The sequence below is a fragment of the Saccopteryx bilineata genome, chromosome 2 (genome assembly GCF_036850765.1).
Source record: "Saccopteryx bilineata isolate mSacBil1 chromosome 2, mSacBil1_pri_phased_curated, whole genome shotgun sequence".
Classification (NCBI taxonomy): Eukaryota; Metazoa; Chordata; class Mammalia; order Chiroptera; family Emballonuridae; genus Saccopteryx; species Saccopteryx bilineata.
In genome coordinates this window covers 225,192,472-225,206,524 of record NC_089491.1, presented here as the reverse complement: position 1 = coordinate 225,206,524, position 14,053 = coordinate 225,192,472, and the positions used below count along the sequence as shown (strand labels likewise).

General features: G+C 43.7%; 1 protein-coding gene across 4 annotated transcripts in view; it reads right to left on the bottom strand.

Moving 5' to 3' along the window:
- The window catches only part of ERG (ETS transcription factor ERG), a 261,158-nt gene that overhangs the window by 99,834 nt on the left and 147,271 nt on the right, over positions 1–14,053 (bottom strand). For 2 of the 4 annotated variants that reach the window (XM_066259365.1, XM_066259368.1), the window contains exon 1: positions 11,749–11,901. The exons of 1 other annotated variant lie outside the window; for it this stretch is intronic. In XM_066259365.1, the coding sequence (XP_066115462.1) occupies positions 11,749–11,817 (69 nt within the window). In that variant the 5' untranslated portion in view covers positions 11,818–11,901. Of the gene's footprint in view, positions 1–11,748; positions 11,902–12,129; positions 12,263–14,053 lie in introns of those variants that run through there. One more of the 4 variants, XM_066259367.1, reaches the window with a different exon arrangement.

The following is a 14,053-nucleotide window of genomic DNA, read 5'->3' as shown; positions in this document are numbered from 1 at the left end:
GTCTGTGAGCATGGAGGAGGACGGGGACCAAAATCCAAAGGAATCAAGTCTTAAAAGACTCTTGATGGTAGAATATCAATTACTTTAATTTTTTTTCTAATTGTTATTTTCTGATCTCCTACAAAAACTACGTTTGAGATGAGGGGGAAAGAACATAGTTTGGTTGTTACTGTTATTTGAACAATATGTCATTCAGTGGCTATACTGGACCCGTGCTTACTCTAAGCTAAAGAAAACAAAACAAACAGAATAATCCCATTCCTCAGGCAGACAGTGGGCACTTCCGGGAGAATGCCAGCAGGGGGGCCACTCCATCTGGCATCAAATATGAGTCTCTGCTTGATGGTCCTGCACCGCATCGCCAGACTGTGATACCAGCACCTCCGGAGCCAGCACGGAGTCAAGGGGTCAGAGTGGTCACTCCACAAAGCAGCCCACGTGAGGTAGCATCTAGGACCGTGATGGCGAACCTATCACACATATGTCAGCACTGACACGCGTAGCCATTTTTGATGACACTTGGCCACATGCAGCCGCATACCAGAGAAGTATGGGGCCGCATGCCGAGAAGGACATTTCATCCTCGGCTCCTGCATGGCCAGGTGCAGTAGCCAAGGATAAAACATTTGCTGTAGTGTAGACACTCTGTGCCGGAGATCTGTAGGCCAAAACAGCAGAACTCCGGCACAGAGAGTCTAGTTCTGGGACTTCCGGTTAGGCCGTTAGGCAATCTTTGACCTTTCTTCCGGCCTGCGGAGCAGGGAGCAGCGGAATGCCGGGGGGACGCATCTCTGGGGGCCCTGTGATCTCCATTACCAGCAACCACATAACTACAGCAACCACATCACCACAGCAACCATCATCCAATCTACTGTTCTGGGGTGTGGTGGATTTCTAATTGACCATCATTACTGAGATAAGTGAGGGGGAGGCTGGGAGAGGCGAGGGCCTGTGCTATGGGTGCCATTTCCCGCCATTAGAGATAGCGGCAGCCATCTTAATTTACATAAGATGCAACTTGCAGAATTTCAAGACAGCATCTGGGCTCAGGTGTTTGTCGACTTGAGGTCAAAGCTTGAGAATCTGGAAAGGTGCCACTTGGAGAATCAAGAGGAGTGCCTCTACGAACAGGAAATTTGGAGTGCCTGGAACCGATTACCAGACACTTTTAGCACCCTGAAAAATATAGCAATGGCTTTACTCACAATTTTTCCCTCTACATACTTTTGTGAGACCTTATTCTCAGCGTTAAATAATATCAAAACCAACAAAAGAAACAGATTGACTGATGAAGTTAGTAATGCTTGCTTGGGCTTGAAGTGTACAAAATACCAACCTTCAATTGAAGATTTAGCCAATGAAATTCAGCAACAAAAAAGTCACTAATAGGCAAGTTAGTTAAAGAATTCCCCCTCCCCCTCACTTATCTTAGTTCACGGCACCCCACACAAGTTAAATAATATCAAGACCAACAAAAGAAACTGACTGACAGATGAACAAAGAAGTCACTAAGCAGGTTAAGTTAAATAATTAGTTTTTGGTTTATTAAATACAGTTATATATTACAATTATACATTTTTGTTATTTAAGCTATCAATATTGCGAAATTATGGTTTTTTTTCTCAAAGTGACACACCACCCCAGTTATGCTCGGTTTTTTGGCGAATTTTGACACACCAAGCTCAAAAGATTGCCCATCACTGGTCTAGGAGCACGTTGGGCGATCCAGGAGGTGCCTCCCAGAGTTCCACTGAAAGCTACCAAAGCTGCACAACAGAGGTATGGGGGGGGGGGCACCGATGCAGAGGAAGAGAGTAGTCTTCATTCAAACAGGAAAACCTGAGATCTCACAGTGAAAAAAATATATATAAACAAAAAGAAAATATCCCTCTGGGTAATTTCAGGTCGATTGAACCAAAATATGTGTATTGGGTGTGTAGCTAAAGTCACTGAAATGTGTTCTTGTACTAGCACCTACATCTACCCATGTCTGACAGCTTCTCAGAGTCAAACTCAGTCTCTCTCTGCCTCCCCACTTGTCAGTCATCAACACCTATGGAATACATGCTGACTGAAGAGCCTCTATTGGACAGTCCTTTCGTCCAATGCAATGCACAGTTCACAGGCACTTGCTCACTACTGAAGGAGGTGTTTTATCAAGATGTGAGCCAACAACTAACGGCTGCTCAGTTTTCTGATTGTTTCAGGGGCCTGCAGGAGATCTGGGTGGAGTCGTGGGTTTCCATGCTTAGAGTAGGCAAACACTGAGCAGTGCTTGCGTTTTGTGGCCTTTAGGTGCTATTTATTTTATCTGGTTTATTGTTCAGTGTTACTGTTTGTTGACTTGATATATTTTTTCCCCTACAAAGGGGCCAGTCAGTAAGGACATATCCTGTGGATGGATAGTTGATGATTCCCTATTGTTCAGTGTTTGTGTGTTGTGGTTTTTATTTGCTTTGGTTCAAAGGACCTAAACAATGCATTCACTGGAATTTAGTAACACATGTAAAATCAGCACAGAGAACAATCTGTACACTGAGATTTTTGTACCCAGATCTGGTGATCTCTGATTGACTAAAGAAAGCAAACTCTAAAATGACTGTTGCACTGAATAACCGTAGGGAGATAAAACCTTCCACTGAGTCTCAAAGTGGCGTACATCCCAACAAATACAAAAGCAGACACATGCATCGTTCTCTATCATGAAAAGGAGACCGAAATGACTACAGGGCGCGTATGTTACTCTTAGTCGCATCTAGTCTAGTTACAGTCGTCTCCATAAAAACCAGACAGAGGGCAAGATCAAGGACGAGAAGAGGCTGAAGCCATGACTCTAGAAATATCACAATTTTACCTCCTTCAAGACAGAGAATTATGCCTGACCATCTGTAGCAACAGCCTATTCCCCTTGGAGAGGAGGTAGTGAGTAAGCAGCCTGCTTCTGCAGAGGAAGTTTCCACTGGGAGCCCTTCCCGCTTCGGTGTCTCTGATAGGGCTGGCTATCTGCGTAGGAAGTGAACGCAGGAAGTATCTGTCTACAAACCCTTTATCCTCGAGGTAATTGCTACAGCAGCATTTTACTGTTTACCAAAGCAGTAAACACGGGGTCTAAAAAAAGATGTTTTCCATCCCTAAAGAACAAGTCTAAAAAAAAAAAAAAGACACGTGCACTTATTTCATAACCAGCTTCTTATCAGAAACTGTTCACAATCTGATTGTGCTTCAATAGTAAGTGAGTCACTGCAGTCAGCTCTTTGGGTAAGACAGAAGGTACTCTCTTGGATGCCCAAGAAACAAAGGGTGGCTTTCTTCCCTGGGATGTTCCTCTAGCAAAGTAAGTGGTGTTTCTCCTTTGTACTTAGCATAGGCTTAACGGAACTCCCAGTCTTTGGCTTAACTGGTAAAGTTAAAGATACTATCCACGTGAACTCAAATTGGTAGAATGGATCATTCAAAATTCAGAGAGTTTACATCACGTGTATTTGATCTGGGCCAATATTCTTATTTTACGTGTAAATATAAAAACACTTCTAACTCTAGGAGTTCACATAAGGTGAAGTCAAAAGATAGGACACAAAAGCAGAGGTGTAGCTACTCACAGAGGCAGAGCCTCCTGGTCAACCTCTTTATTTTAGTCCAGTTGAAAGGCTTGCAAGCCTTACTGTCCAGATTCCCTGGGATGAGAGAAGTGACCTAGTATCTATGAGAGAGGCAGCGTAAAACAGACAAAAGCAAATCCAGGAGGAAACCCCTGAGCATTTGAGATGTTCTAGAAAGCCCTCCTCACCATTACTGTTATCTTTTAGTTATAAGAATTGGCTGGTAGCTATTGCAGAGCAGGACAAAGAGGAGGGAAGGGGCGTGAGAGCAGGCAGTACAGAGAGATGCAGAGGGTGACCCGACTCGAAGGCCCTGCCCAGACCCTGCTAGGCAGAGGCCGAGGGGGAGTCAGCAGCAGGCATCCTCTAGTGGCACATTATGTCGTCTCCCATGCGGATATGGTGCTCAGAATAATGAGCACTCTCTGTCCTGTGAGGGGCTTTTATTTCATAATAAAGAGAAAAGGTCATGTGAGTCAGAGGAAAACAGGCTCCCTGAAAAAAAAAGAAAACTTCAATTCACAAACTGTTGTAGAAAATGGAAAGAAAGAAAACAAAAGCTTGTATGGATTCCCCACTGCCCTGCAAGGAACATGTCCTTGAGTTGAATGAATAATAAAATTAGCTGCCGTGTAGTCAGGATTTCACAAGTAAGCAAGCTCAGTGAATTTCACCCTCACTCTGTCAAGTAGAGACTATTGGGTACAGATGGAGAGACCCAGATATTGTAAGCTGAGTGACTTGTCAAGGGTACAATGCCAGGAAATCCATTTCCCTTTTTCCCAAAAAGGAATGAAAGCCAGGAGAGGTGACTTCACCTGCTGAAGCCACACCGTGTCAAACCGAAGCTCCAGCCACCATCTCCCAGGCCTGCCTGCATCTTCACCCTTCTCCTCACCGGCCTCTGCATCTCCACCTCCCTTTCCTTGTGAGCAAGATAAGGCCAACCCCTTCCCCACATGGGCTATTTTAAGGATGCTGTGAGGAAACTGAGCATGGAGTACCTCCCTGGGCATAAGATAAATGTGGTCTGTGCTCACTCCATTTAATCTCCGTGAGGCCGGTGCTCCCGGCCCGTCAGGTAACACGAACAGGCAGCCCAGATCCAGGGAGGACTTCGCAATATAAAACCACATACATTTTCCTTTTTTAACTTGGAGCAACATCTTGGGAAACCTACCTCAAATTGAGACACTAATTGTGTTGACAAATTCTGAATAGTGTTGTCCCAACAGTTTCCTCTTCCTCCAAGGTGAGCATCGCAGGCACAGGGTTAAGTTTAAACGATGAAACTCAGTGAGACCCAAGGGGATCCAAAGGGAATGGGATGATAAACTCACTACTGGCAGATGATTGGAATCCATGGCCTTGAGGGAAAAGAAACGGAGGAGAAAGGGGTCTCTCTCTTTAGTGCTGACTCTGTCAATAATAGTTCAATGGGGGAGAACATCAATTTGCTATACTGCAATCTAACAGCAGAAAAAGAGATGTTAAGTTGGCAAGGCAGAGCGGTTGAGAGGTGGCTGTGTTCAGTCCAGGCACATGGGTCCTTCTGCATGTGCTCTAAACGTTCCTCACTGCACTCTCCAGAATGTGACGTGCGTCGTCCTGAACAAGTGCCTTTAAAGTCGCAGCCCTGGTGTCAATGTTATGATTGGACTGTGTGATGTGACTTTAAAAATAAATGATTTTGCTTGGCCTCGGCCTCTCCTTTCTGAACATCTCAGTACTTATCTGTGCCCAACAGCAGGCCCCGCTCTTCTGGGGGTAAATTCCGTGGTCCCCCAAAAAGGCCTGGTGAGACCCGTGGTGATGGAAAACTCTGACCTGTGTTGTCACGCTTGACACTGAGACAAGAGCAAGGAAGGAGACACTTGGGACAAGGAAACCTAACTCAGCAGCTGATCTGGAATCTAAGGCCCACTGCCCCTTGGAAATGGCCAAATACGGGAAGAATTCTGGTCACCGGACAAATATAGCATCGGACACTAGAGCGCTGTGCTCTTGAATTTTCTGGCACTTTTGCTTAATTAGCCACTAAGGGTATAATAACTGTTGCTGTAGGTTTGTAATTTCCCCACACAAACATAGGTGACATAAATTAGTCATGATTTTCATTATTCAATTAAATGTATCACTATATAATAGAATGTATCATTTTTTTTTCCTGCACAATAATTTAATATTTGGGGCTAGGGCAGGAAAAAGAGATCCTCTGATGATAAACAGAGGGGAAACAGAGATTTGTGTGACCTGGGCACCATTCTCAGGCTCTTTAATCCTCTACCTGTACTGATTGGTACCAGCATGGCCGCAGCCAGGCTGCAGAGAAGGTCACAGAGGTCGTGTGTGCGCCCTGCAGAGCCCAGTGTGGATGGAACAGGCAGTTCTGAGGGTGGTGTTCATTGGGGTTATGAATCAAGATACAACAGCTACCTTTTAAAAATATTTCTCGATGCTCTTTGAAAACACCAATGTCATTTATTTAATTCATTTTTTTCCTTCAACTAGGAGAAATCTCTCTAAAGAAATATGACTTCCATTTAAAAACCTACAGGAATTATATTGCTCTGTACTTAGAACTTAAGAATAAGCTTCCCTCTGTGGGAGGATATCATCCTTTTCCTCTTTAGGGCTCAACAGGATCTTAATTAAAATTTATTTTCCAACACATTTTTATTGAACCCCCCTACAGTTTGCCAGTTGCTGTAGAGGGCCCAAAAGAGATGGACAGGCTATTTCTTAAAAAAAAAAAAAAAAAAAAAAAAAAGGTCCTGTGGCTTACGGAGGAAACACAAAGTTTTTGTAGAATATTCACACATAGACACACACAGGCAAAGCCAGGAGAATGTGCTGACAGGAAAGAAAACGGAGCAGGGAAGAGCAGACAGAATGAGGAATGATCTTCAACTTCATAAAACGTGCCTCGGCCAAGTTCAATAGGGGAAATGTGTGGGAAATAATTTTGATCAAACAAGGAGTGAAAGTCTGAATAAGAAAAAGATCCAGGGGTCACAGTGGCCACTCGCTGAAATAGGTTCACAGTCAGAAAATGTAATGAAATACTATAATGAAGGAAATACAAATAAAAATAAGATTCCATTTCTGCCTCTCAGAATGGCAAAGATTCAAAGAGTGAAACGTTCAGAGCTGTCAGGCATGCGGAGAAACGAGTCTCATCTGTGGCTGGAAGAAGTGGGAACTGGTACAAGTTCTAGAGAGTAAATAAGCCAATTTGTTTTTTTAATTGGCAAATATTTAAATTTGGCAGAGACTTAAAAAAAATAGGTATACCCATTGGCCCAATAATTCCTTTCCCGTTCCTAAGCACCAGAACTCATAAAATGAATTAAAAAAAAAAAATTAGAGGGTGGACTACAAGGTAATTAGTGAAAAACTGAAAGCAATTTTATTTCCTACAACAGGATAGCCGTTATATAAGTTACAATATTATTTTAGACAGAACTTAATTAAGCATAAAAATTCTGCTTATCAAATATTTTGAGTGTCATGGGCAAATGATTGTAAAAACAATGCTAACCGAGGAAAAGCAAGATTGAGAGTCAGGTAGATAAAAAGACAGAAACACAAAGTAAAAAAGGAGACCCACCAAATGTTAGTAATTTTCTCTAGCTGGTTGGGATTAGGAGTAATTTGTATTGACTTTGTAGTGGGGTTTTTTTCCCCTCTACAATGAAAATGTTTTATTACTACAAACAATAAAATCCATTTTCAACAGTACTGAGCATGCAGAAGAGTGGAAGGGTCCCAGCGCCCCATTCCTGCCCCAATCAGCAGCGAGAGGCCCTGCAGAGTCTGGCCCTCCTTCCGCACCAGAGCCCAGGGCCGCCCACAGCTGTGCTACCTGGCCTGTTACACCCTCATTCAAGGACTCTCCCAGCCCCCCACCCCATCCTGACCGCCCCAGGCTGCCACCTCCCGGGCCTTGTGTGCCTGCGCTGCCGGTGGAGGCTGTGGTCCTGTTGTGTAGAAGTGACTCTGTTATTCTGCCTTTTCTAAAGCACGAGAACAGAATCTGTGAGACTCTGGACTTCACAACTGAAGCAGGGTGATGGAAAACAGAGAGCTCAGAGCCGGGCCGGAAGGACAGCGACGTCCGCTAGGCATGGACTGTCTGATGGCAGCTGCCGTTTACTGAGCAGCTACTAGAGGCTCTCCCAACCTTCACTAGCACCAGCACAAGACAGGCTAGCCACTAAAATCCCATTTTACTGATGAGGAAACTGAGAAGTTAGGTCCCCCACTCAGGGTCATGTGACTTGTACAGATTCAAATGCAGGTGTGTCTGTGGCCACGTACGATAAGAAATCTCAGAGGCAAAGAACAGCTGTCCTCCATCCTGTCTTAACAAAGGGAGGGGTTGGGTCCCCTGTAGCATTTGAGGTATCCCCTCGCCCTCGAGGAAAGATCCTGCAGCAGCAGACTGCCAGCAGCACTGGAAAGACCCGGAGACTGCCACCATCATTCTTCTCTGAGGATTTATACCCCCCAGAAGCTCTCCCATCCTGCCTTTCCCATGGCTCAGAGCTGTGTGTCCCACGTCAGCTGTCCAGTCAGTGCACCTGCCATGTTACTGGCATGCCAGGGTGGAATTTTCTGTTGTTGGTCGGCACTCCACAGAGGGAACTTACTTTGAAGTTCTAAACACAGGAGCAGTATTTTCCTGAAGGCATCGGTAATGCCTGTTTCCCTTTTTTAATTTGTATGTGTGCTTTTTCAAAAGGACGTTAACAAGTATATGTATGGGTGTGTTTGTGGGGGTTGCTTTCTTTTTAAAAAATAAAGGTCTGTTTTGCAAGTAAAAAAAATGAAATAATCGCTTTAAAAATATATATATACATATATATAATTAAGAAATGGTTCAGATTTTCAGAGCATCTTCTGAGAGCCTGGAAGTCCTATGTAAGTGTATTTAGTGGGAAAGAATACCCACAAATTCCATGGTTCCCCATTCTGCTCTCCAGGCCTGGAGGCGGAGAGCTGGGCAGGCCTCGGTGCACACACAGTCTCAGAGGGCTGCAAGGCGCGTTGCCGCCTCAGAAACCCATGTCCCAGGAATGCAGGCAGCCAGCCGTTTTTTAAATAATGGCCTGAAATTGCACTTTGAGGCAAGGACAGAATACCAGGGCTTCCTCTGGGGATATCATATTTGCAGAGGAAAACAGCAGCATTTTACACCTTATACCCTTTCCATTGTCACGTAACACACACACCACTTCAAGTAACAAGGGATAAAACAACTATTCCACATGAGCCAATAGGTTGATGAAAATCATCATACCTAGAGCTAATAAATTCATTCATCACAGTCCATCAAAATCCTATGAGGAGATGAACTTTCTTCAGAGAGACCTTCCTTTTTTTCAGTTTTTAAATAGGTGTCTGTGTTCACACATCATAGCAAATATCCAGGGAGTGCCTACTAGGTGTAAGGCATGAAATCTACCAAAAGGGCTGTATGTTTTTAAATCAACACTTCATGTTTCAATTACCATCAAAACCCCTCCAACCTCTGTTAGTCTAAGAAAGTAACTTGTTGAAACAACTAATTGTAACAGTAATAGCTGCTTCCTCATCAAGCCTTGTTAGTAACTTTCCATATCCTGTCAGAACCTAAAATGCCAACCAGTTGGGCCTGCTCTCTCCACCTTCTTCAACATCAGATCTCTGGGATAAAGCAAAATCCCCACACTCTCATTTTTTTAAAAGACTCAAGACCCACTAAACTGTAGACTTAGGGACTGTTACCCAGGGTTGCTGGACCACCCGAGGAGTCCCAGAGAGCACTTTCAGTAGAGTTAGCTTCTCTTGTCATTCTGCGCATTGCTATTGCGATGCACCTTCTGCATTTAAAACCATTGTTCTCAAATGGGATTGTCGACTTCATTAAGACTTCCCAAGTGGCCTGCTGCCTAACAAAAGGGATCAGGGAAGTCTTGGGGAGTTGGATTCAAAATCCTAACAGAAACACAATCAAGTTCCAGGGCTAACAACAGGCCCCTGGAGTCTACAGGAAAACAGGGCACTGTTTTGTGGGAAAGCAGGGCAGGGGTGTTAAGCACCCCTTAGCGTTGTCCAGCAGCATGGAACCAAAATTGACCTTTGAATTGCATAGGGGACTTCACCCTGGATGCTTACATGTTTTATTAGAACTCGCAATCTGGTCTTAAAAATCCACAGACACTTAGAGATAAACAGGCCCTCTCACGTAAGCTCCTACGATGCCTTCACTTCCAGTGGAAACATTTTCTTCCAATTCCAAATTACCCAGGGAAAATAATGCTATCACAAAAAAATGGGATAAAAAGATATTTAGTGTTTCCTAGTACCTTATAGGATTTTATATTAATGCAAAAAAAAATCTCCACTCACATGTGGAACTCCGACTTGAACAAATTCGGTGTATCTGATACTTAGTCGACTAATTAATTGGTTTATTTACAGAAAAAATAACCACAGTGCGTCTGAGGCTGGAAATTGCCTACAGGAAAGACTGTTCCCTAATTCTAATGGGCAACCTTAACTTTCCCTGTGCTAGTTTAAGCTTTGTACTCACACAATTAAAACTGTAGTCCACTGTTGTTTCTGTATACAGGTCGGTAAAATCATTTCATGACTTGACCCAAGAAGGCTAACAGAAACGTCTTAAAGGAAGTTACCTATAAAGAGGGGCTATTTGGTTTTTTAACAGGATTGGGAAGAATACACTTGACGTCATTTCAAAAGTTCACTTGAGACGCAGATAATACACAGATGGGGCAGTGTAATAAAATGTGAAAGCAAGCCACGCATCCTTAGACAAGTGTAAACTATTCTCCAAAATTTATTCTTAAAGTCAAAAAACATGCGTCCTTCAAGAGTATCTTCAGATCTTCAGAAATGTAACACTTGTGTGTTTTGCAATAAAAAAATGTACCCCACATTCTTAAGGACAGTTTGTTACTTTAAGGCCCTCCTATTACACACTGCTTTTTTTTGAAACATACATAAGACTGCACTCAAGCTATTCAAGATTGACAAAGAATATCTGATTTAATTGCTATGCAATATGGACTTGATTAAGGGTAACAATAAGAATAAAAAGGGTAGCATTTGGGGTTAGAAAGTCCAATGATTTCTGTTCATTTAGCTGCATGGGAGCACATCAAAGCCCAATTCCCCAATTCCTTTTAGTGGGGATTCCTTTCAGCAGACTCCAATCCTTGAAGCCACAGAAAGAAAAATCTCTGTAAAGGTGCAAGTCTTTTTGATATGTGAATTTTTCTTCTTTACATATTACTGAACATACCTTGAAAAATAAAACATACCTCGAGAAACAGAAACTGAACAGAGCTTCTGAAACATAGTTTACATATGGTGGGTGTTAGTCAAATCCTCTCACACAAAAATTTCAAGTGACAAAAAAAATATCAAACCGAGGAATATTTTTGAAAATGCCTCGGCCCAATTCTGGGCAGACTTCCATTTTCCTAACGCCATTGATGAAAACATAACCAAATACTTCCCACCTCTGTGCCACCCCATGAAAGGCAAGCAGCTACTAAAACTAACTTTTTCCTCATTACAGTATTTGTCACTAGCTTTCCCCATTTCTACAAATGGCACCAAGGCATGGTGGCCTTGAAAATATTTAACCGACCAGCACTTCATAGACTCTAAGCTGCTGATTTGCACTAACAATTACATCGGTTTCACTTCCAGGAATGAGGCCACATTTAGGTTTCCACCTCTAAAGATTTACATCCATGTTAACTATATGCTATATACTAGACAGATTTGCAAGAAAAACACATCAGACCTCACTTCCCCCTGAGCACACAGGACCAACAACAGGCCATTCCTCTCCAACTCCCAAAAACCAAACAACACAAAGAAGAAAGTTTACTCACAGCGCACAGGAAAGTAGCCGTTTTATTAAGACAAATATATAACCAAAAAGACCAAATTACCACCATCTGAGTTATGAGAACGCTCCGTTCTCAGCATAAGGGATCCAAAAACCAAGCCAACGTTTGCATGTCCCATGACCAACAGCCACTTGCCAGGTATCTCTTCACTTCCACTGGGACTGGTGGGCATCCCTGACGCTAAGGAGTCATCCCAGAGCATCCACAAGATCCACACTTACAAGCCCATCCTTGTCTTCGACCCTGCCCTCCAACCTCTCCACGTCCATTGCCGCCTGGCAGAGACACATCCAGACCGTTAGGGATAGTTAAGAGTACGAAAATTCAAATGCGCTCTGAAAAGCCTTCGCAAAAGTCATCCACAGCCCTCAACAGTGAATTTAGAAACCCAATTTTTTTCTGAGTTTGAAGTTTTTAAGCCTTGCGGATGGTTGGAGTAGGAAAAAGGAAATTTACTAGGCAGTGGAAAGGAAATCTTGTTGTCCTCTATTGTGGCAGTGGGGGTGTTGCCCAATCCTAACTTATCTGCCTTGATAAAGGAAACCAAAGAAAAGAGCACCAAGCACAAGATTTTGTCAAACAAAAAGGAACCCTCTCCTTACCTTAATAGTGCTGGCCATAATGCGATCAAGTTTATTGATTGGTAATAAATGTTAATAATAATTATTGCTTCTCTCTGACCAGAAAGTAGTTTTGATGAGGTTGTTTAGAGCGGATGAGATTGTGCTAAGTCTGGGAAATGAAGTCAGCCAATGGCAGGAAGAGGTTTCTATTGGTCCTGGCTGCCCAGCCCGAAGAAACAGGATATTTGGGAGTGGAGAGATAAGAGACCCTGAAAACAATGTTGTTTTTCTTGATGATAGGCAGCCAGGAGATTTTTTTTTTTTAATTACAAAAAAAAGGGGGGGGCATCCAACGCCTTTGACTAGGACTGCCGCAGCAGGTGTGACACGTTGCGCGGAGGCAGGATGCAGATGTGGCGGGACTCCGAGTGGCTTCGCACAGGCGGCCTGCTGCCAGGTGCCGGCACGACGCTGGCCCACGGGGACTCAGGGCTGGAGCACACCTCCCCCACCCTGCTCTGTTCTCCTGAAAGGAAACCTCACAGGTAGAGGCTATTCCGTGACGATGTCTAGTCACAGCCATTGACCTGCTGGTTCTTAACAGCCTCCATTTAGTCCACCCCTCGCATGAGTGTTCCAGGACGGTTTCAGTTTTCCCCTCCAAACACATCATGTTTATTTGCACCACAGTAAACCCCTTAGAAAACACAAAGGCTCTAGGATTAAAGTAAACCAAGAAAAAATAAAGAGGAAAAACAAATCTGTCAAATCCTGGCTCTCAAATATTTATTTAAAATCCAAATAACTAAAATTACTACAAGTACTCTGCAACGTCAGCAAGCTGGTCCTGCACAGGCAGACGTCAGTCGGCAGGCGGACAGAGCTCGCGGACACGCAGAGATGGCCTGGGAAGGCCTCACCAAGTGTCTCAGAACCTGAGAGCTAGAAGTTCAGGGCCACACATCTGTTTTTTACACGAAGGAAGTTCAGCTCATGGAGGCCTGAACATTCCTTTGAGGCTTTCAGGCCTTAATTACTCATTTTCAGGAAATTACTTGTTCTCTGGAAGAATCAACATATCGCTTTGAATCCAGCTACATTAAAGTTGGGCCAGTAAAGAGGTGTGGTCTCAACAGGGGACCCGCAGAACACAATGGATGATGTCCTGAGTCATCTGGCCGCTCTTGGTCTCAGAGTGCATGTCCCATGAATTGGTTTCACTCCGACCGAGTGCACGCTTGCTTGTGTTGGAGTTCCATAAACCAGCCCAAGTGTGCCAGTCTGTTATGTCCCATGATTTACCTATTGAGTTAAGGACAGAAGGAGGAAGGGAAAGATGAAGAGGAGGAAGGGGAGGAAGGAGAGATAAGAGGAGAAGGAAGGAGAGAGAGAGAGAGAGAGAGAGAGAGAGATCTCGTTCTGCTTAGAAGTCAGAATCTAACGAAGTCTCCGCATCCACAGTTTGAAAGTGTGTTGATTTCCGCTCTTTTCATCTCCAAACAATGAATGAGATGGCAGTGCACTGATTAAAATTTTGTTTCCCCTAAACTTTCAAAGTACTGAGTTGTTTTATCTGGGCAGCTTCCAGTGGGATTCAGAGGTGCTGAGAAAAAGACTCTCAGCTCTCCCCCAAGATTCCTTGTGGGTTGTTTTTTCTTTTTTTTTTTTTTTCTTTCCCAAGAAGTATCAATTTAAAAGGTTACCTGTGTTACCAGAAGAAGCAGAATGTCTAATGGATTTCCCAAAAAGCAGCCTTCAACAGGGTATGACCCCTTTGCTAATAAAGTTGCCATGGAAGAAATTCTGCGTGACCCTAGCACTGCTGGCCCCTACTTTCTAATCCCTGGGTCTCTGCAGCAGCAGGAAGCATCAGCTTTCTGACCAGAGAGCCGATTCCTCTTTGAGGGTCTGCTCTTAACTCCTTAGTTCTTGCCTACTTCAAGTCAGCAAACACTGGCAATTT